General features: G+C 46.3%; 5 protein-coding genes across 5 annotated transcripts; 1 reads left to right on the top strand and 4 right to left on the bottom strand.

The window, feature by feature from the left end:
* Positions 1-5,766: 5,766 nt before the first annotated feature.
* Positions 5,767-7,443, bottom strand: SMAC4_06388 (uncharacterized protein). Its single transcript, XM_003344685.2, has 2 exons — positions 7,258-7,443; positions 5,767-7,072 (listed from the first exon to the last, which is right to left on the bottom strand). The coding sequence occupies exons 1-2, from the start codon at positions 7,301-7,303 to the stop codon at positions 6,519-6,521; spliced, it is 600 nt and encodes a 199-aa protein (XP_003344733.1). The 5' UTR covers positions 7,304-7,443; the 3' UTR covers positions 5,767-6,518.
* A 6,178-nt stretch (positions 7,444-13,621) lies between these two features.
* On the top strand, positions 13,622-14,503 carry SMAC4_06387 (uncharacterized protein; the record flags this gene model as incomplete). Its single annotated transcript, XM_003344684.3, has 1 exon — positions 13,622-14,503. Exon 1 carries the CDS (start codon positions 13,871-13,873, stop codon positions 14,501-14,503), a length of 633 nt encoding a protein of 210 aa, XP_003344732.2. The 5' UTR covers positions 13,622-13,870.
* Positions 14,504-14,521: 18 nt separating this feature from the next.
* On the bottom strand, positions 14,522-16,932 carry SMAC4_06386 (uncharacterized protein). Its single transcript, XM_003344683.2, has 2 exons — positions 15,197-16,932; positions 14,522-15,104 (listed from the first exon to the last, which is right to left on the bottom strand). Exons 1-2 carry the CDS (start codon positions 15,592-15,594, stop codon positions 14,738-14,740), a joined length of 765 nt encoding a protein of 254 aa, XP_003344731.1. The 5' UTR covers positions 15,595-16,932; the 3' UTR covers positions 14,522-14,737.
* A 146-nt stretch (positions 16,933-17,078) lies between these two features.
* SMAC4_06385 (uncharacterized protein) lies at positions 17,079-20,045 on the bottom strand. Its single transcript, XM_003344682.2, has 3 exons — positions 19,779-20,045; positions 19,201-19,444; positions 17,079-19,117 (listed from the first exon to the last, which is right to left on the bottom strand). The coding sequence occupies exons 2-3, from the start codon at positions 19,347-19,349 to the stop codon at positions 17,926-17,928; spliced, it is 1,341 nt and encodes a 446-aa protein (XP_003344730.1). The 5' UTR covers positions 19,350-19,444; positions 19,779-20,045; the 3' UTR covers positions 17,079-17,925.
* Positions 20,046-20,066: 21 nt separating this feature from the next.
* On the bottom strand, positions 20,067-22,605 carry SMAC4_06384 (uncharacterized protein). The gene is made up of 2 exons (XM_003344681.2): positions 22,094-22,605; positions 20,067-22,027 (listed from the first exon to the last, which is right to left on the bottom strand). Exons 1-2 carry the CDS (start codon positions 22,336-22,338, stop codon positions 20,479-20,481), a joined length of 1,794 nt encoding a protein of 597 aa, XP_003344729.1. The 5' UTR covers positions 22,339-22,605; the 3' UTR covers positions 20,067-20,478.
* Positions 22,606-22,739: the final 134 nt, after the last annotated feature.

Raw genomic sequence — 22,739 nt, 5'->3', positions numbered from 1 at the left:
TATAGTGTGCATTCCGAGTTCTGCCTTGCAAGCAGAACATCGTCCTATCTTTTGTAGGTTTGCCCGTCTGGGCATATGCACCCCAGCCTGTCACAGTATGTTCTGCTTAAACGGTGGGTTCGATTCCCGACCGTGGCAATTTCGAGGGCGATTTTGGGATACTCTTGTCGGCACTTAGTCGAGCACAGCTCCTAAGAATGCAATGACAATTGAGGACCATGTATGCAAATCGAAGAGTACCGAAATGCCACGTATCGGCCCGTTGGAAAATGTCCAACTTAGCGGGAAGTTGCATTTTCAGGTAGTGCTATATAAGCTGTCGCATTGCGATAAATCCTCCGCGACATTGTCGCCCTCGGAAATGGGGCCGGGGCCGGGGCCTTATCTTGAAGATTATTGAAAGATAACTTCGCTTTAAGGGGAGGTAGTGTCACAGGTTGACATTGGCTATATAGTGTGCATTCCGAGTTCTGCCTTGCAAGCAGAACATCGTCCTATCTTTTGTAGGTTTGGCCGTCTGGGCATATGCACCCCAGCCTGTCACAACAGTTTTACTATTCAAACTTAGAAATTTACATATAAATATTTATCTTCTCTTAAATTTTCTCTCCTCTTTCTTTCTCTTCTTTTTTCCTTCATTCTTCGCTCATTTTCTTAGAGTAAATATTATAAGCTCTAGTACAGTTCCTATCACAAACTTTTAATTATTGTAAATACTTTATTTTTTATTTACGTATTCAGCTTCTTTGGCTCTCTTTACTAATTTGTCAAAGAATATACTTTAATAATTTCCCACTTCTCCTTTTCTTCGACGGAAAAGTAAACCCGTATCCTACATACTATTAAAAAAACTCCGCCGGCTGTTACTATTAAGACTGAGAGCGATACTCTTAAAAAAGGAAATCAAAAGTTCTACTTACCTGTAAATTTCTCTATTTCCTTTTTCTTGGTATTAGGACTATACTAACCTTGCATTTTTATTTAAAAATATAAAGATTCAACTGCTGATTACGTTTTGTATTTGAATAGCTACTATGAGTATATTATTAAATTGAAAACACTAATTTATCTAATGTACTATCATAATAGTAATAAACATAATTAAACTACTACTTTTACTTGCGTATTTACTACTATTTAACAGGCGGCGCTAGTAATTAATTGAAATAAAATAACTTTTGATTATATATATTATACTATTAGCATTTAATATAAAACTATTGGAAGATATAAAAGTAGTATTATTAATATATACAGTTAATAGTGATCTTTTAATTAAATATGTTACTAATTCTTTAAAATACTTAGTATTAAAAGCTATTTGCTATTAGTAACCCAGTTTCTAACCTCGCTTCTACATCAGCTCCTAAACCTATTTACCCAGTTGCCTTTATCTTTTCCCGCCCGTTCATTACTATTATTATAGCTAATATATATATATATATATTATATGTATTGTCTTATCACGCTAAACTATTTACATAGTCTACTCAGTGGGTATGCGGTACTGCTTCCGTTCTTAGTCGGTGGGAAAACCCGTACCGTAGCCGGATGAAAACCCTCCGCTTCTCTATTGCAACGACGCCGTGTCGACGCCGTGCCTTCGATGTTTATCTTTCTCTCGGTATGACCTCACCGCCATTCCCGAGGCCCGATCTTTGATTCCGCTGCGTGGTCCCCCTACTGTACTCCCGCTCTCCAGAATCAAAGATCAATCTGAACCGCCCAGTAGCTCTTCTGCTTCCTTCGCTTGTTCGATCTTCACTGCCAGCTTGTACTCCTGCAGTCGTCCCAGTCATAAAGCCCAGCGAAGGATTCGTTCCGCCCCCGCCACTGTCCCGAGTTCGTCGTGGAGTTGCTCAATGTTTGTCGGCCACGTTGGGTCTCCCCATAACCATGTGTCTTCCGTTTCTCTACATTCCAAGACAACATGTTCGAACGTCTCCTTCGCTAACCCGCACCGGCAGTACGGTGTTGTCACCTCCGGCACTCTTCTCTCGAAGAGGAACGCCCGTAAGCTAATTTTGCCCGTTCTGATTTGCACCAGGAGTAAGCTCATAGCCTTTGAGAGGTAGTGTGGAGATGACTTCTCATCCGTACTGGGCCATGTGTGGTACTGCAGCGTGGTTCCATCGAACCGCGCACGCGCCTCTACGGCACTCAGCTTCTTCCTTTTGCTCATCGCCTCGGCCACCCTAACGTGCCACCTCGCTATCCACTCTCTCCGAGTTGCCTCTTCCAACCACCGTTTCTTTCACCTGACGTGGGCTCTCTCACCTTTCCCTACGGTATCGGAATGTCTTCTCTTACAAAAGATATAAAAACTACTAAACTGAAATAAAAGCGCTAACCTTGTCAATTTTAACAGCGGCTAATATATTCAATACGTCCCGATTTCTAATTTTAACCTTTAAAATTTTAGTTTACAATACAAGGGTAATATTCTTGAATATATTTTTAAATTATTTACTATACTTAAAAATACTCCCAATTAGTTAAAAATATACTTAAACTAGTAATAACTAAATAAATACGCCGTAGTATCTCAATTAAAATCATAATTGTACTAATATTAATTACAACCGAACTTCCAAATACTACTAAGTGTCACGGCGCTGGCGGACCACTACATCATTAGGCTATGTTCCAAAAGGATACAAGTAACCAAAGCTGGCAATTCGGTTGCTCAAGTGGTGTCACAGGTTGACATTGGCTATATAGTGTGCATTCCGAGTTCTGCCTTGCAAGCAGAACATCGTCCTATCTTTTGTAGGTTTGGCCGTCTGGGCATGTGCACCCCAGCCTGTCATAAGTGGTCTTATATAGCTGTGATAGCAGTCGAGAGGCACAACTGCAAGGGTGTCATCATATTAAACTTTTTATATTTTACAACCTTTACTTTCTATTCATAGCCCTTCCTACTAAAGCTGAATGTATTGGAAATATCTTTTAAAATATAATTAATATATTCATCTTTATCTTCATGATATACAAGATTGTAGCTAATGAATTGACTATTGATATAATTATTACTATAATTAATAATAATATAAAAGTTCTCAGTTTTAATAGTGTAATTAATGTTATAAAAGAGAATTATATAATCCTACCACTCTTATTTATAAAAGCGCCGCAACTATAAAAGACACTTCTTCTCCTCTTTGTTGTCGCTAGAAATTTAAATTATAATAAAAAGTACAATGGGCATAATAGTAGAAAAAGCATTGCAGTCGCTAATAAGCTCAATTACACTAATTGCAAGCTTGAAAATATTTATAAAGTAAATAAAGCGAGGCATATTAAACGTAAATACTAGAATAACAATAGTAATATTAATAGCAATGTCATAGGGCTACCGCCTGAGCACTGTAGCTCTGGTCCACGACCAGAACTAGCATGTAGCGTTGTAGCTGTGTCGGTGCCGCCACATCAAAACCTCGCTCCTGCAATAAAGCCGCTTCTTAGATAGACTTTTTCTTCTTCATAGAACCTTAATTAAGCTATAATTGTGACAGGCTGGGGTGCATATGCCCGGACGGCCAAACCTACAAAAGATAGGACGATGTTCTGCTTGCAAGGCAGAACTCGGAATGCACACTATATAGCCAATGTCAACCTGTGACAATAATACCAGCACTTGTGTTAACGATGCTATCCCTGTTACAAGCAACAATATAGTATAAAATACATATTCAATCTCACAATATATTAATGGTGCATGACCATACTGCTTACCATTAAATTTTGGTACGGCTGACATTTAGCTAACAAACTATGCAGGTGGAGAGGCTCCTTTAAGTTCGATACGGTCACTCTATCAAGGCATACGGTCGCTTATCCGCCCCGATTATATGTGTACCACCATGTGCCGTGCTGCAGAAAGCAGGAATTTGCTGCAGCGGCTGAAAAAACAAAACTGGAGCCACTAAGGGCGCTAAAACTCTTTGAGAAACGCGACGTGCAGGCAGCATGCTATGCATGGTTTTAGCGTGGGTAAAGGGGAAAATATTGGGCAACCCGGCTCGCCCGGGAGGTGAGTCCAGGAAAACGTTTTTGGTTTTCAAGTTCTGTGATATGACGTTCTTGCATGTGCCGGCTTCCAAAAGCCACGTCACACGTCCAAACTGAAGGAACTGCATTCGCCAAGCCGGTGATTGAAAGATTCCATCACACTTGTGGGTTGGGGCTTTTGGAATGCACAACTTGACCCCGTTGCTCTCAGTGGAGTACAGTGACTCCCAAACACCCAAATTCCCTAACAAACTGGGGGGAAATCCGAGAATCCCGGTAGCCGGTTGCCCAGAATTGCAATCGAAGTCGGGCTGCAAGGATTAAAAGGCCTGGTGTCATCGTGCGTTGAGTGTGCTTTGTTTCTGTGAGGCTTCCACAGAAAGAAAAAAGGATTGTCGGTAGATCCTCTAGTTCTAGCCGTTAGGCTTCAACGCCGCAGACACTGGCGACCAACAGCAAGCGGATCAGCTGGCCCCCATCCCCAACGAGCCGATAGGACAGACTACCAAGACATTTCGGGGTGCCGAAAAAGGACGCCTTCTCAGCTCTTGACGCCCATCTTCCATGTTTCATCCAAAACCCCCTGCGTGAGCGACCGTCGAGTGTTTTGGCTACTGTAACTGGTGAAGCTTCTTCCTGGAAAAAAAAAAGTGCTTGGTCAATACAGTACAGGATGTTCTTAGGAGTCGATCACAACCCGTTAGCCGGTCTCTATGCGGAGCGAACTCCCGTCCATTATCCGTACCCTTCTGGTGATCCACTTAGTCCAATAACGGCGCTTGACCTTTCCCAGCTTTCAAATACTACTATGCTAGATGACATGCTTGTTGGAAGATGCAGGTGTCTAGAAATCCTACTGCAGTCGAACCCTGAAAAGCTTTGATACATAGTTCGGAACCATATCCCATCTGTCCGCAATTTTTCTACCAAGGATGTGATCCAGGAAGCATTTGAGCCTCGATGACACATTCGAAGTGGGAATGATATTACGTCAGGAATAGTGTCGTCAAGTGCATTATTGGTCTACCAGGTATGCGATGCGAGGACAGTGAAAGTATGTTCAAAATGGTCGGTATCCATTCAGTCTCCTCCCTCACACAGTCCTTCTCAACTACAGTAGAAACCCCTGTTAATACAAAGACTATCTATTGCAAAGTCGGGGAACCACGCAGCGGAATCAAAGATCGGGCCTCGGGAATGGCGGTGAGGTCATACCGAGAGAAAGATAAACATCAAAGGCACGGCGTCGACACGGCGTCGTTGCAATAGAGAAGCGGAGGGTTTTCATCCGGCTACGGTACGGTTTTTCCCACCGACTAAGAACGGAAGCAGTACCGCATACCCACTGGGTAGACTATGTAAATAGTTTAGCGTGATAAGACAATATATATATCTATTGCAAACCCCCGCCTTTTGCAAAGACTTTGGTCTGCCTGCATTTCCTCTGGTGGGCGGGATTGCAAACTGCAATTGCAATGCTGACGGCCCGGATTTTGCATTAACAGGAGCAAAATTTTAGTGGGAGAGGCAGACTTATACCCCTCTACCTGAGATACAGTCGCTTTGGAGGATCCACTTTTTGGGCCCCGCGGCGGCTCTCTAATGGCCAAAAACCCTGTATGATCTGTGCGCTTGGTCCTCCTTTTGCAAACTCCCATCTTTTGCAAAAGATTCCGGCTGCCAGAATTAGTTGCATTAACAGGGTTTCTACTGTACTATAGCTGTCCACTCTGCTGTCCCTAAGTGTTTGCGTCTGAGCCTGGCCAGTAGAGTTGACCGTAAGTTGACCGTGCCAGCTCTGTGTTTGATAGGCTGCCGCCATATTCTGGAATTGCCATGCTTCTGTTCCAGTCACCCCGAGCAGGTTTGCCGATGCTAATTGAGGCCCCAATATGGGTGCAGGCCCAGTGGCAGTCTGCAATGTTTGACCTGGTGACATGGGCGAAACCTGTCCGTACGGAGACTGATGTTGCTGAGTATATGCTTGGTTGTAGAGGGTATGGGTTGTGTCCTGTTGGGCATCCGTTCCACTACCTGCCGGTCTTGGTGATTGTGGTTGCATTGGTGGCGGTGATGCTTGCATAGCCATGAGGCCTACCATCCCTTGCGGTGCACTAGGCTGTAGTGACGGCGTTGATTGGGACACGTTTGGTGTATGCTGCATGTGTCCCTGGAAGGTTGAAGCGTTCGACGTTTGCTGGGCATATCCAGTATATGAAGCCGCTTGAGGATGACCGTTGCCTGAGCCGGTGTTCTGATTGTAGGCTGCTTGTGTTGAAGTATACGAGCCTTGTGTATATATCGACGTTGGATGCTGTCAAGTGTTGGAATCTCCTTGTATCTGAGAATGTGCTGGAGGGTGTGGTTGTCCGTAATATTGTCGTGTTTTGGGTATTGAATAGATGTGGTTGAAACCCTTGAGGATGGGCCGGAATACTGGGTAAACTCTCGTGACTGAAGTGTCCGAACAAGCTCTTAGTAATTTTTCCCAGGTCATCATCGGATTCTTAGCTGAATACACTTTGCTTTTCAAAACCAAAAGGGCCTGATGTAGCTCCAATATCTCGTGCGCGGATGCCCATGTACTTGGCCCTTCTGTCCAAATCACGGTCGTAAACTCTTTCGAGGTAATGGTTAAACTCCCGGTACGACTTGGAAACGATTCTGATATGCTTGTAAGTAATTTTGACCTCTGCGTTAGCATCAACGACTCGCTCGAGATTGCCGCCCTGCGCCTCAAACTCGGCCAAAGCCAGCGCTGTTTGACAGCCGTTTCGTATTTGTCTGCCATTCCATCGCATCCTGTCCTTGCTCTCCCAATGGAGGTGGATGAACTGCATGATCTTTTCTTGATCAATGGTGATCGCCCTGTTCTTTTCTTGAGACTGTTTGACAATTCTTTCAAGATTCAGCTCAAAGATCTTTGGCGTGGATTGAAGATCGAGATGTGGGTAGTAGAGGCTGACATGAACTCTAGAGGCAAAAACTTCGTCAAAGTCTCCAATACGGTTCGTGGTTAGGAAGAGAACTCCGTTATAGTACTCCAATACTCGCAAGAGCACTATAATTTGACATCGTGATTAGCATTGAGGTGGCATCATTCAAGTTATTGCTGCGCTTACCGGAAACCAATGTGACGAACCGTTACAAGCACAGGAGTATTATCGCTGGGATAGAACAATAGAGTAACGGAGTAGTAGCCAAAAGGTACTGGTAGGTTGTGATAGCTATTGCTTGCTGAAGAACCGGTAACAAGAGGCCGGGGAAGGCCTTCTTTTATACCGGTCTTCATGGACCCGATATACTGGACCCGTGGACCCGAACCTTCGTCTCGGGTCCCCGGGACCCGGGCTTAGGACCCGGGGCTTCGGGTCCTCCCTTCGGGTCCGATCTGATTGGTCGGCTAGTCTAATCTCCATGATTGGATCGTAACAACCAAGTCATTCCTCGCAAGATCCTGTGGGGTACGGGAGGCAAGGAATACGTCTGCTTCGTCGAACAGCAAGATGCAACCCCATCGGCTAGCTAATGCGAAGTGCCGCTCAAGAGCTGCTTCAACATCTTTCGATTGCGTGCCTAGGTCACCTACATCAAAAGTCTTAGTTCACGCCCAGGAATTGTCTTGGACAGGCCAAAGGACTTTTCATACCGCAGGTTATCTGAAACAAGGGTTTCTTGAAATGAGGTGCGACACCTTCTATAACAGCTATGTCAGTGGGATTGAATCAAGGGTCAAAAATGACCTCGTTGCCTTTCGTTGCTTACCCGCGGTTGTTGTTTTTCCCAGACCCAGTGCTCCGTGTAGTAGGATGATCAATCCCTTTCCTGAAGGACCAAAATATCAGCAAACGCGAGCCAAGAAACAAAGAGACTTACATAAGACAAGGGCCAGTAGTTTAGGAGCGTAGAGTACCTTTACCACGGCCTATGTCACGGTGATTGATTTCTGATCCTCGGGCCACTTTGTCTCGGAAGTGTTGGGCAATGAGGGACAGAACGATCTCTTTGTGTCCATATGGAAGAACCAGATGTTCGAATGATGTCTTCTGTTCCCGTGTCTGATATTTAAACTTCCATCTTTGCAACAAATTATAGACTTTTCGTTGTCGCAATGCACGTACGTTTGTCCTTTCATGCCATTGCTCCGGTCTGCCGAATCAATCGGGGCAAAACAGTTGTTGTTCAATTTCCCTACAAGATGAAATCAGTTTTAGAGTTACGGCTTCTGGAACCTTGAAGAAAATGCACGTACCCAATTTGCGTAGCCTGAGTATGAAGCCAAGGACTCGATACGACATAATTACCAACTCACTGTTAGTAGGAAACTCATCACGACTACTCCTGGAACCTCCGGTCGACGCTGACATGTTGTAAGTATGAATTGGTCGTGGGCAGATTATGAGGGATGGATCGATATAACGCCTTTTGGGTTTCAGGCTAGCAATGTACTCCTTGTTGCGAAGGATGTCGATCTCTGCATCTGGGTAAACTTCTTCGCCCCTGCAGCAAACCGCCGAGCAAGTAGGGGTTACGACCCTTGACTGTCCCTTTGGTTGGCTTTGGATCAAATTCTCAAGTGCTGGTTTCCAGTCGTCCTGGCCAGGAGTGAGAAGGCTTGTTCGGGATCAGTGATAACGTCACTGTCAACCTCTTCGTTTGTGTCGAGCGTATAGCCATTGTAATAGCCGTGTGTAATCTTTGTGTATTCCATAAATCTCACACCTCGTTCGATCAACCGTTGCCGAAAGGTTTCTCCCATATCTTCGTCGCCGGTGTTCGGTTTGCGGTCGGCAAAACGAAGTGGATAAACCGGCAACGAGGTCACGGACTTTTCTCCGTCGTATTTTGGAATGTCAAATGTGATGTTGACGGAACCCAGCCGTTCACCATCAAGTTGATGTAAAAGCAAGATATAGTCATGGAAGATCTGGTATTCGAACCTGCATCACTGAATATTCCCAAAGCAACTTCTGGTGTTTGGCGATAGGGCCCTAAGACTTCCAACACATGGTAGGCTTGGTTTTCCTCATGGTCAATGACCTCGTCCTCTGGTTTGAACAAGTACCAGAGATCAAAAAAACTCGCTTTTTCACCATAATGGCTGTGGAGGTATTCAATCCGTTCATCAATATCCACCGTCATAAAGTTCGTCAGGCACTTGAGATGCTTGAATTTCGTGTCATCACTTGTTGGTTCACTCTGGAGAGACTGGCTTGAAACACTAGGTGCACCCGACTCACTTCCTGGGGTGCCCTTGCTGGTAGAACTTGGGGTGATATTCCCGGAATTCGCCTTGACTTCGCCAGCATCTGATACATGATTTTGTGGGGTGCTAGGAGTTGTCTTTGGTTCACGGCTCTGTATTGAAGCAATGATGTGCGCTTCATGACATCGTACTGGTGGAGTAATTGGGTTTTCAAATAGGAAAGCGCCCTGAAGGGTCTCACCATGATGAATCCTTTTCTACCACTGGTTGCTTCCAGGTTCCATTGTGAGCGGTGGGCGGTGTTGATGCCGTCCATGGCCATGGAATCGAGAATGGCGGTTATCAATGGAGACGATATCCAAATGCGCTCCGGCATGGGACGAGACGTTTTGGCAGAGCGCATGTCTTCCGGCGCGAGGAGCTTGTATGCCTGCTGGTGTTTCCTTTTCAATGGGTCTATACTCGTCTGGGCTAAAAACGCCCTTGGGCAACCCTAGACTTCGCTTGGGGTTTGGCGGGTCAATTCGCGAATGCGGGTTAATTCGCGAAAATTTCGGTATATGCAAACCTATACAAATCAGCTGTGCAGCGAGATACATCTATTTTTTTAATAATATTGTATTCGTATATGAAATATCTATTAATATGACAGGCTGTCACAGGTTGACATTAGCTATATAGTGTGCATTCTGAGTTCTGCCTTGCAAGCAGAACATCGTCCTATCTTTTGTAGGTTTGGCCGTCTGAGCATATGCACCCTAGCTTGTCATAGCTATCTCATTTAGGCAGATCAGACTGCTGTTCGTCATAGGAATAAAAAGGAAAAAGAATTCTCTTTTATAAATTCATACAATTATAACTGATTTAAAATGAATTTTATAAGAAAGAAACTACCCAGTTATATTAATGGTAGAAATTGACTTAAATAAGTACATAAAGTTATCTATTGATTATTGATTATCAATAAATTTCGCAGTTATTATAATATAGAATTTAAAGAATATTCTAATACTTTCAACTCTATATTAATAGCACTACTTCCTTATTTTACTCATATAATACAACCGTTTAACGTTAAAGTATTTTCGTTTATTAAAAACCATTACTTGAACGTTTTAAAATAATTTATTAAGCGTAGCGAATATGATTTTTCCCAGATGACCTTTATTAAAAAATTTAAGGTTTAACTTTCTCCTCCTTCCCTTTATTTTCACTATTAATCCCTATTTCATTACTTTACTTACTATATTACTTCCAATATTTTAAACTATCCACAACAATAGTATAATTCCGTAGAATATTTTTGACAACTTTATGAATACAAATATAAAATTAATTAATAGGAGCCAAATCCTTATATAAATTCAAAGAAAGTAATCTAAGGAATTTAACTCTGTATTGATTTTATTACTTTCTAATGAAACCCGCTTCAAAAAAGTTATCACTATTTTAAAGTATACTAAAATTAAATACTTATATGCGTTTAATTTGCTTACCTATTAGCGTTATTCTTTTACTTTGTTATGAGGCTAGTGCCTGTAGTTGAAATGCCTGGCAATCTTGCCAGGCGAGTGCTCTACTCTCGCGGCAGGCAACATTGGCCTGTGCGCGCGCACGTCTCTTCTTTAAGACAGCCGGCCAGACTGCCCAAGGAGCGTCCTTTTCTTCCCTTCTCTCTTCGTAGAACCTTATCGATTCTTTTGACCAGCATCTGTGTCAACTATGCTATACTCCTTATATGCTTAAACTGTTGTTTATAAAGCCCTACTATCATATAATCATATATAAGAGTGTAATGAATGAAATAAAGAAAGAGCAGCTAATTTAAACCAAAGCTAAGAGGGGGGGTTATTACAATCTTTAAGAAGACTCTTTCGCTTAATTTATTTAAACAGGAATTTAATAAAAGAGTAATCGTATAGCTATAGAAAGCAATAGTAATAGAATGTAAGAAATAATTGAATATTATTAAATTGTAGAATTGAATAATTAGAACTAAATATAAAATTGCTAGGTAAAATCGTAATAGTAAAAGCAAAGTATATTAAAATGTTTACTTCAAGAATTAAAAATAAGAATAGTTAAAAAACGGCGATCAAATTCTAACATTCGAATAAAATATTTTCAATAAGCTAATAAAAGAAGAAGGTAATTTTTTTAATAGAATAAAAAGAGTGTTCTATTACTACGAGCTTTCTAGCAGGCGGTGGATAACCCGCTTAATAACCTCTTTTCAAATAATTCGTTCAATTTTAATTTCAATAATAAACCCTTTCTTTCTTTCTTTAGTATTACTATAATTAATTTTTTCATTACTTAATAACAGCAAAAACTTCTCTCCTGTTTTCTTCGTTCTCCTTCTCTACTAAAAATTATATTTTAAATAGCTATAACTATCAATGAATAAGTTATTATTCTTATAAATACGCTCATCTTTAAACTTACTACCAAAATTATTCGCTATTTTAATACGTAAATAGTTATAGTACTATTTGAAAATAAAAGTACACTTGATACTAATAATAATAATAAAGACGATGATTTTATTAGAGTAGTATACAATAGGAAAGATAATAGGGAAGAGGAGGAAAAGAAAGAGGAGGAGAAGGGGAGGAAAGGAGGAGGAAGACTAGATTTTGCTATTTGCTTATATATATTAGTCGCTATTTAATTACTCGTCCATTATTTCTAAGCTTATTGTTGGGCTATTGAAATTACTACTACCCGTTTTCCTAAAAGCTACTTTTATATTATTTTGCTTAATTCCTACTTTTGTTTCTATCTTATTTTAGATAAGAATTTTAGAAGAAATATTATATTAGAGTATTATAAAGCTTATAAAGAAAATCATAAAATTGTATATAGAAGTAAAAAGAGCAGCTATAAGAAGTACTTTAATAAGAAAAAGGGAAGTACCTACACTTGTATTTGTACTTATATTTGTACTAAAGAAGGTACTAGAGAAGGTACTTATACTAAACAAATAATACAATTCCCTAGTATCACGGGTGGACTCGACGTTGGGTATGGATATGGATATGTGTAGTTGTACGAGGAGAGGAGAAAGGAAGTAGTATGCTAGCTAAGCCTTATATAAAGGGCATAGCCGGGCACGCACAACGTACGTGGCACGTGGTCACGTGCGTACGCCAGTCAAACATGGTCTGACAGTGATGACTTGCCTTCGGCAGGCATCACGTGCTGCATCCATCACAGGCTAATCCTATGATAGCTAGTTCATTTATTTTTATTTAATTGGGTAGTATTTTAGACTTTATGGTTACATTGCAGTAGTAAATAACCCTGTACAATATAGTAGTACAAATATGTTTAAGTTAGTTTGGTGTTAAAATAATATAGAGTCTGACTTATAATATTTTGCTGTCCCATTGAAAAAAATTCCCTCTCTTTTCTAAGAGGAGGTTGGCAAAATGTCTCACTTTTCCCTTGACAGCCAAGTATTAGAAAGACTCAATTAATTATACGCGAAGCGTACGGGCTGCAGGCCGCCCCCTGACTAAAAAAGATGATGGTCTGATTACTGAGATAAATTCGAGAAAGGTGGCGGGCTATCCGGGATTCAGTCTCTTCGATTATCTCCATTATCTCTCCGACCTCTTCCAAGGAGGTCGGACACGGCGGGTATGGAGGCGCAACCCGAGCAGCGCCATCATCAAGTGTCGCATTCGCGTCATCGTGAACTCCTGTTGTGTCGGTGCTTACAATTGGTGTCGTGATTTCCGTAGACGTCGTGTCATGGGGGATTTCAGTTGTGGTTGAGGATATCGCTGGAGCCATGGACTGCAAGGCTTTCACTTGCTGTATAGCCGGAGAAGGCGAGGAAGGCAGAGAAGGAGTCGCGGTCGGAGGAGAGGACTTGGCCGGCTCTGGTGCTTCATCTGTCGACGCGGCCGCCCCTTCTTCCGTGGCCGTAGCCACCGTACCTTCCATGTTCAAAAAGAGTTGAAAGAGGTGGAGTCATCAACTCGGCGAGCAAGATTGGATGAAGGTTTGATGGACTTTCCCAAGTCCACACCGGGACGGGCCGTGAGACAGTTTAGGTGGAGAAACTCTCATGCGCAAATATCACGCGAGTTTGCAGAACGGGACCCCATAAACTGAAAGCATGCATTCCATACAGTACATTGTCGACCACAACCAATCCTTATGCCCAATTGTCTGGGTGCACTCTCGGTATGCGCCTTGGAAGAGTCGCAAATGAAACGATAAGAACAAAGGGCTTACAAAACTGTCCAGGATCTTATCAAGGGTAGCATCCTGATACACACCACATTGGGTTGGTTGTCCCCGCTGCGGCGCAGCAGCAAAGGCGATAATGAAGGGGCCCTACACTTCCTCTTCTAGGTCCAGCTGTTGCTGAAATACACATTCATGTTCCTTGACAACATCAGCTGCGTCCTTGCTCTCAGATACAACAAGCTATCATCTCACCATTTTAGGCCCTTGCCTCAGTACCATCACCAATGTATCAGGCCTGTAGGTAGCCCCAGTTGACCCCAGCAATTATTTCACAGGTGGTTCGGCGCAGGCACCACCTCCTCCCAACGGCTGCTGATCGTGGGAGACTTTGAGCGATATCCACCGCTATACGTATCCGCCTTCTCAACCCTTTGCGCCGCTGTCATAAAGGGGATGCGAGACAGACTGAACCTCCAAGCCCGGACACAGACACAGACACAGATGCAAGGACAAGCACCAGGAGGAGAGTTACACATCCCCCTAATATGGTTCTGCGGCCTACACGTCGACAAGGAAGACGAAGAACGGTCGGAACCTCACAGCACGGAAACCATTTCCTGGCCGGCCACCATGTTCCGTTCTTTCATCGCCCAACTCCTCCGCTACTACCCGCACCTCAACCTTTTGCATATCGAGCAAGAAGCTGGGGCCGATATCATCGCGGCGAGGGAGGGTAAGCTCAAAGCGCTGTGGAAGGTCTTCCACTGCTTGGTTAGACGGCTACCAGGTAGTGTCACGCTTGTGTGTGTTATTGACGGTGTCGTGCATTATGAGATGGATAGGTATGAGGACGCGATTATGGGGTTGTTGAAGAGGTTATTGGGATTGGGAAAAGGGTTGGAACAATGTCGGGTGAAGGTTCTGGTTGTTAGTCCTACTAAGACGGAGAGTGTTCGGTTATTTGAAGGAGATGGGGAGGGAGAAGGAGATGTGCTGTCTTTGGCTGGTGAGCCCGTTGGTATGGGCGGGTTTGAGATGGGTGTCAGTGGAGGGGACTTGTGGATTGACAGACCGATGGACTTGTGAGGTGGAAGGATGCTCAATAAGGAATAACCGATGCTGTCCTGAGGGGTATATTTTGTATCACCAAGCTAATTAGCCGTATTTCTCTCAGCCGTCTATCCAGTCCGTTATCCAGAAAGCCCCCCATTGTCCAATTCAACATCACCTCCATTTACCAGCTTCAACCAGAAAAGAACGTGAACCATCAACATCATCATTACACATTAACCCAATTTAACCCTTAATCCGCATCCTCCCCTAAGGGTTGCGGCTTTCAAGCTCATACCCCTGGGGCTGGTGTTGACCACCATGCACCGGCGCATCATAATACGTCGGCTTAGGATATTGCGTCGCTGGTGCTCCATAAGCGAGGGCGTTGTTGTTATCGACAGGAGTGACGCCGACGCTATATGGGCTAGCAGGATACTTCTGACCAGAAGGCTGAGCCTGGGCGGCATATGCCTGAGAAGCGTAGGCCGTGTCTTCGGCAGCGTAGAAGCCGGTGCTAATGGCGGGGTTGACAGCCTGGACGTAGCCGTCGCCCTTGGCGCCGGGGTTGAGGTCGCCCTTGCGGAAGCGGTGGAAGATGATGGAGGCGTAGATGAGCATGCCTACGAATGAGAGGCTGGGTTTTGAAAGTAAATGAGTTAGTGTGACTAGGTATGACAGTGATTTTGACGGGAAACAGTCGGTAGGAAAGGGAAAAACAAAACTCACAGGATGACAATCCCAAGAATAATCTGTCCCGCACTCCTAACGCCAATCAGGCCTAAAACAATAAACACCACCCAGATAGTCGTCTGGATGACGTTCGTGATGAGGAAGAATTTCGGGCTCAGCGTTCTTCGGGACCGCTTGACGATGCTCACAATGTCCAGCACCAAACACAAGGCGACGAGCACCATCTCGACCGCCACAATGGCAATCGCCCCCTTCACCGGACCGCTGCCAAAGTCGTCTTCTAGATCGTCGTGCGTGATGCCGATGGCGGCTACGACGAGACCGCAGGCGGCCAGCTCGATCACCATGATGATTATGCGGATCACCCAGAAGGGAATCAGCACGCGCTTGAGGAATGGCGAGGAGTCACCGATTATATAGGGTGGGGGAGGCATGGTTGCGATTTGCGGTTGCTGCTGGTCTTGTTCTTGTTTTCTTTCGCTCTCTCTCTCGTTATTCACTCTTTGATGATTGATGCTTGGAGAAAATTCGATTCGATTTTATATCCAGTTGAAAATATATTCCCCCAATTGCGCAGCTAAGCTTGAGGTATTGTTCGTCGCTGAAGGATGCGGTCGTCGTTATTGTCGTCGTTGTCGTTTCTTTGTTTAGGGGTCGTGATCAAGGGAGCGAGGAAAACTCAAGCTAACTACCACGCAAACCGATGGAATCTCGGGGGAAGGAAGGCAAGAAGAGCAAAAAAGTTGACCGACAGGTTTTCATGCCAGCGCATGCGACAAGTTATAAAGAAATGACGGACAAGAAGAAGTGTGGTGAGACTGAGCGTGGCTTGGGTTTCGTACCTTAGTCTCGTAACGTTCCCTCGCCAAAACAAGGTTAGGGAACCCTCCCCTCAAGACCCTCAAGAACCCTGCAGCCTGATGGATGATGAATGATGGATGATCTTCGTTTCTTTGCCCGTTTCCTCCTGTTACTGACCATCCCCGCAAGTTTGGAAAGTCAGCCTGGAAGCCATTCCCAAATAGGTCAAGCCACCTGGGCCACACCAGTCGAACACGGCGCTTGATGCTGCCAAGAGGCCAATCACGAATTGCCACCGCCGGCTACACTGCCCCCCCTGCTAAAAGTTAATTCATGCTTGGCTTGCCGTTCCCTTGTTGTCCTTCGTTCGCCCTTGCTTTCTTTGGTTCTGTCTGTCCTGTCCTCCCACTGAGGTGAGTGCAGTGCCTGGAACGGCGGCCCAGCCAGGGGGAACTTGGTGAGACTGGGAAGGAACGAACAAGCGCGATTGCGGCACGGCTCCGCCACTTCAGGCACATGTCGAATATCACAGGCAGACTGAGAGAGCAGCGCCCCCGAGAATGGAAAGAATTGATGTCGCTGAGTGGTGGCCATGGCTACGAACTTGCTTGCTGGTGCTTAATCCTGTTTTGTGCCTGAAGCGGTTCCCTTTCCTCCACGGAATCTGTCACCTTAATGCATTATCAAAAATGAAATGACAAACTGCAGGTGGGCAATAGTAGGCAACCTGCAGCATCTATCCCGTCAGGTCCCGCCCAACAATCCTGCAACACTTAATTGATCACTGTACATCTCCAGCTTCCCTGCACTGCAGGTGATACAAACACTGACTGACAGATGAGATTCCATCGAATTTTTGACCTGAGCGGCAAGCATCCGATACCTACCTCTACCTACGCAATAAATCCGAGCGTTTCCATCGGGATCAGAGTTTGTGCTCTGTCGCCCTGTGAGACTGAGAGAGCTTGAGTCGTAGGAAAACAGGGAACGGGAGAGGGAATCCGAGTTTGACATCCCTCCGTTTTGTCGCTTGTCACTTGTCATATCACCTCAACCTGGACACTCGCCCTGTGGTGCCGAACGGTCTGCCGTCTTGTTCTTTGAAATTTGACATCCGGCCGCGAAAAAAATAACGAAAAAAAGAAAGAAGGGAATCGACAACAGTCAACTGGACATCGTGACATCGACACCACTGCCGCACAGAGAGTTTACTGTAATCCTTTTTCCTTACACTGTCAACTATCACTAGACCTCCCGTAAGCGCTACATACACGTAGAGCTACTGTACTGTAGTTCCTACGCCATAGCTGAGCTGATCTACAGTAGCACCTCATGTTGTACACGTACCATTGCCGTGCCCCATTGCCAATCCCGATTCCAGCTAGGTAACTTGCCAGTGGCTGAGACGAAAAACGTGACACTACCAAGGAACACCAATGTCTACCAAGAAACACCAACAATCTGAACTGCCCAAAAGGCGAAGATGTCCGTTCGGCAAGGACCTGGATCGAGGTTATGTTTCGATCTAGTTTGACTTATGGGTTCTCCTTCTTCAGTAGTGTACGGCGGTGGCACAGATGCGAATGGCTGCTACTTTAGGGTGAGATCGTATCTTATTGAAGGGCTGAGTGACGGGGATACCTCAGGAATACGATCGTAACTTAACCTCTACGTTGGAATTGAATGGTGGGATCCGGAAATGGCTGACACTCGCGCACCATAGAGGGGAACTTCATTACTGGAATCGAGATTTTAAATATGAACTTTTGAATAACTCGACATTGACCTAAGTATCAATCATAACATAACCTCTTGGCACGTTGCTAACATAACAGCCTTCCCGCATGGATTTTCCTGCATAGATATCACATCCCCTAAAGCCATCATCACGATGAAGTTTCCGCATGTGAACACTTGAAAGAAAAAGGTAGATCAGCTACCACTAAACCCCCTCCAGTTCCCCTCTACTCAAACCGATCACTATCAGCATACCCAAAAGCCAACCCCAACACCCACCCATCCGCCTCCTTCTCTCCCTTGGGATTAACTCCTCCCCAAAGCACCACCCCCTTCCCCTCCAAACAACCACTCGCAGCCAACAACCCTCTCGGGCCAGGATGCACTTTACCCTCCTCTAGCTCCGCCTTCTGCTCAGTGGCCACCAGTTCCGCCTCCGCCCAGCTGAACTTGCCCGACTCAATCCCCTTCGGCATCAGCTTGTCGCGGATCACGTCCTTGGCCGCAGCGGCGGTATACCCGTGCGACGGAAGCTGGAGGGACCAGATGTCGGCGTAGTATTTCTCTTCTTCCAGTAAAGCCTCGTTGGACTCGCCGACGGCGTCAGAGGATATGCCGAACATGTAAATCAGGTAGGAGCGGCCGTAGCCGGTAGTGATGGGCACCAAAGCACCGCCGAAGCGCGGTCGCGGACCGGGCGTGAGCGGGTTGATGGGGTAAGTGATGGACTGCCAGACCAAAGCGCCGGGCTTCTCGCGGTCGGTGGTGGACTTGAGCAGGTCGAGGTAGTTGATGGTGCCGCTGAGATTGGGCGCGTCCGGGCTGGCGCTGATGGTGTAGAGGGTGTTGTCGGTGTAGACGGCGGCGAGCGGAGGAGAGGGTGATTTGGGGAGGGTAGTCCAGGCGTTGCGGTCGAAGCTGTAGAGCCATGTCTCTGTCTCCGGCTGGCTGCCGCCTGAGGTTGAAGTGTGGCCGCCGTGGAGGATCAAAAACTCCTGCTTGTCGTCGACAAAGATGTGGTGACCGTAGCGAGGCGCCAGCTTCACGCCGAGTTGTGTCTGGCCCTGTAGCTTAGTCCATTTCATGTGCTCCGTGTCCCAGAGCCAGAGACAGTTGTCTTCCTCGATCGGGTTACCGTGCTCGTCGCATCCGCCGTGGATGACAACCGAGTTGCCCCAAGCACATGCGGCATGCTTAGTCCGAGGCGCGGGTATGTATGTCTCACCGGTCTTTGCATCAATCAAAGGAAATGCTGGGTAGTGATCGTGGAGCTTCTCGGCACCGGTGTTGTCTTTGCTCGGAAGCAAGATGGCATGGACATCGCTGTTGCAAAGCTTGCCGTCGATATCTTCGCCGCCAAAGATGTAGACTTTGTTACCGATGGTGGTAATGGTATGGTTGGATCTGGCAAGGGCTCGCCTGTAGGGATACAGTATGATTAGCAGTTGCTTCCTTGAGCAGCCAGTGGACTAGTGATCAGAAGGAGGAGGGTGAGGGCATACGTAGTGTCCTCTGATGTCGCTCTCGCAAGTTGTTTAAGAGACACCTTCAAAGGCTGTGTTGGAGCAGCGACGGCAACTGCTGCTCCCACTTCGACGCCTGTTGCAACAATCTGCTCTGCAACCAGAGCCCCGGCAGCAACTTCGGCCATTGTGTCTGAGATTCGGGTAAGGTGGTGGTTTTCGAGATTCGAGATCAGTTAATTTTCGAAAGAATTTAGCGGAACAAGGTTATACGGTGTGAAAGCTAATGTTGAGAGATTGCGGGCTTTGGTCAAAATGTGTCACCAAAGGGGATCTGTTTGTGTATGATTGAAATGGTATTGTTTGTTGTCTTACACGGAAAGGGACGGGGACTTCAGACGAACGCCCATGACGTCAAAGTGGGGAAGAGTCGCTTATCGCCCGCACTTACCCCTGACTAAAACGTTATCGACAAAGAGAAGCCCATCGAGAGCCCAAGGTTTGTCACAAGTTCACGACTAATAAGCGTTCACGATTGACAAGCAACCAGTCCAGGGCAGCGTTGGGAAAGAGGCGGGAAAAAAAAAGAGATATGGGCAAACAAAATATTTACTTACTTCGCTGGGAAACCGCTTGGTGAAAACCCAGATCTCGCTTGAGATAGATATATTCGCTACTTGTTAGTATATTCGCTGAGATTCGCTATTAGTTAGTATGCTCGCTATAGGTTAGTATCTTCGCTATAGGTCAATATTCGCTATTGGTTAGTACTCGCTATGGGTTAGTATTCGCTAGATGTTCGCTGTAGATAAGTTTATTCGCTATACTACGCTAAGGTGTGAACTCACCATGGGAGAGTGCCTAGGACTTGCCCAGGCAGCTCTCCCATAGTTCGAAAATTGGGACACGAGCGGGATTGAACGAGCGGCCGACCTTCAATTTGGAGTTTCTTAGATTCAACGCGGGGACCGCGCAGGCAGAAGGACCACCCCTGTTCATTGGTACTCATGTGACCCAAACCTTAAGCCTATATAGCCATAGACAATTCCGAAATCCTCTTCAATCAAAAATCATCTCAACTTTGACGATGGGCCAACCGGTGCACAAATTGTAAATGGCATTCATTACTCGTATTACATTATCCTCGCCACTATAGAAAAGGAGCAAACATCTCGGGTATATCTCATCACAACAACAAAAACGTCCTGACACGATGCCTAAATCCTGCATCGTTTCCTTTTTCCAATTGCCCCGCCTCTTTTTAATATCCAAACCACCAAATAACCTTGCAAAGAAACCATTTTCTTCTTCGCCACTTTAAAACACCAAGCCCTTGTTCTGCTTGACATCACTAAGCTTGATGTCCCTCCAGAACATGACCGACACCAGCGAGATGGCCTGGATGGCCGTCGCAGCGATGAGCATATACCTCTGGGAGTCACCATAAGCCCGAGCAATGGCGTTTCTGGTCTCGGAGCCATACGGGTAGGCCAGCTGTTCGGTAATAGAGCCATAGATGGTGGGGAGGTTCGCCTGCTCCGAGGCGGGGAGATACTGGGCCAGGTGCTGGGGGAAGACACCGGTCCAGATGGCCGAGGCGACAGTGAGACCAATGGCACCACCGATGTTGGCGAACATGGCCTCAATGGCAAGGACGACGGCAATGAACTCGTGCGAGGTGGCCGCCATGACCGCCATCTGCTCGCAAATAACAAGGGTACCACCGGCGGTGGCAATGAAGATCTGGCACATGACAATGTAGCCGACGTTCTCGTTGGGCTGACGGAAGTGGATCATGAGGCCGACACCGAGAATGGTAACAGGGACACCAAAGTACACGGCGAGCCACTTGAAGCGACCAGTCTTGCGGACGGCCCAACCGACGAGAAGAGACCAAAAGCAAGAGCCAACGCTGTAGACGTTGACAACGTAGCTGGTCTTAACGACGTCAAGGTTGTTGACGACCTGGAGGAACGAGGGGAAGTAACTATCCCAGATGTAGAACGAGACGAAGAGGGCACCGGAAAGGATGCACGCGCTGATGACGGTGCGGTCCATGAGGAGCTGGTAGGGGATGAAGGTCTTGGGAGCCAAGAACTTCTCGTACAAGGCGAAAGCGATCATGAGAAGACCACCAAAGATAAGGAAGCAGATGATGAGGGGAGACTTCCACTGGTCCTTCTGGTACGAGTAAAGGTTGAATGACAGGAGGAACAGGGCCAGGCCAGTAGTGATGAGGAGCAGGCCGAGGATGTCGAACTCGATGAGGTAGTACTTGAGCGTGGGCCAGAAGCCGCCCTTGCTCTCGTGCTTGGGGAGAAGACCAGCCTTTTTGGCCTTGACGTGGTTCTTGTAAAAGAGCCAGAGCAGGGGCGAGCAGACGGCAGGAACAATGATGGCAAAGGCACCATAACCCCACCTCCAGCCAGGGCCGTCGAGGAAGCGCTCGGCAACAATACCGCTGATCCAGCAGGTAATGATGTAGGGGGACGAAACAAAGGCAAACAGCAGAGCTCTGTTCTTGAGGGCCGAAGTATCGGCGAGGAAGATGGAGACCGAGTAGGTGATGCCGTTGTATCCGACCCAGTAGAAGACCTGGGCAGCAGCGTACGTCTTGACACCGTCACAAGCAGCCATCATGATCAGACCAATGGTCAAGCAGAAAAGCATGCAGCAGAAACCCTGAGGACGACCCCAGATATCGAGGATTTTGGCGAGGGGGAGCTTGAAGAGACCACCGATCAAGCTGGACATGATGCTGGTGGTGGCCGTTAGGGAGTGGAGGTAGAAGGAACTGGTAACGTAAGGGTAGAAGCTGGTGGACATGCCGGACTGGAGGGCATCGACGAAGTAGAGGATCCAGATACTGGAGGCGAACGAATGTTAGTCAAACAGCCACAGCATGCGGACGGAAGGGAAGGATGGAACATACGTGACGTAGGCCATATACATGTCGTTGCGAGTCCAGACCTTGGTCATGGCCTCGACACGCTGGATACCGGCCTGAGCCTCCTTGGAGATCTCCTGGCTGGAGTCGGTCTCGTGACCCGGGTCAGACTCGTTGGTGGTTGACTTTTCACCGACAGCGGCTTCCTTGTCATTGGGGTTATGTTGGACCTCCTCGACAATGTCGACCGGAGCCGCATCGCGGCCCAGCTTGTGGAGAAGACTCCTCATGGTGGAAGAAGAATAGGGCCGAGTAGCCGATGTGAGGAATCAAGAAAGAGAAAAAAGAGTCTCGATGGACCACAATCTGGGTCAGATGGGATTCAGTCTCCAGCCAGTGGGAAGGAGAAAGGGTGGGAAAATGGAGATGATGTGAGGGGAAGGAAGCTTGGGGATGGAACGGAGATATCAGATTGAAGGAGAACGGGAGGAGGGCAGAGTCGGGAGCGGGAGCGAAGTTTATATTATCAGATCAAAGTGCACAAGGCGGAAAGTGCACCCACGCACGTACGGCATGGCCGGTGGGGCTCGATTGGAGCTTGTGCCGTGGGGTGGTCTGCTTCTGCGGTTCCAATGCAGTGTGTGGTTGGGACTTGGGAGTGGAGGGCAAGGATGGCAAGGTTACACTGAGC

This window comes from Sordaria macrospora, chromosome 6 (assembly GCF_033870435.1).
Source record: "Sordaria macrospora chromosome 6, complete sequence".
Taxonomy (NCBI): domain Eukaryota; kingdom Fungi; phylum Ascomycota; class Sordariomycetes; order Sordariales; family Sordariaceae; genus Sordaria; species Sordaria macrospora.
Note: the sequence above shows the minus strand (reverse complement) of the source record. Positions and strands in the feature narration are given on the sequence as shown.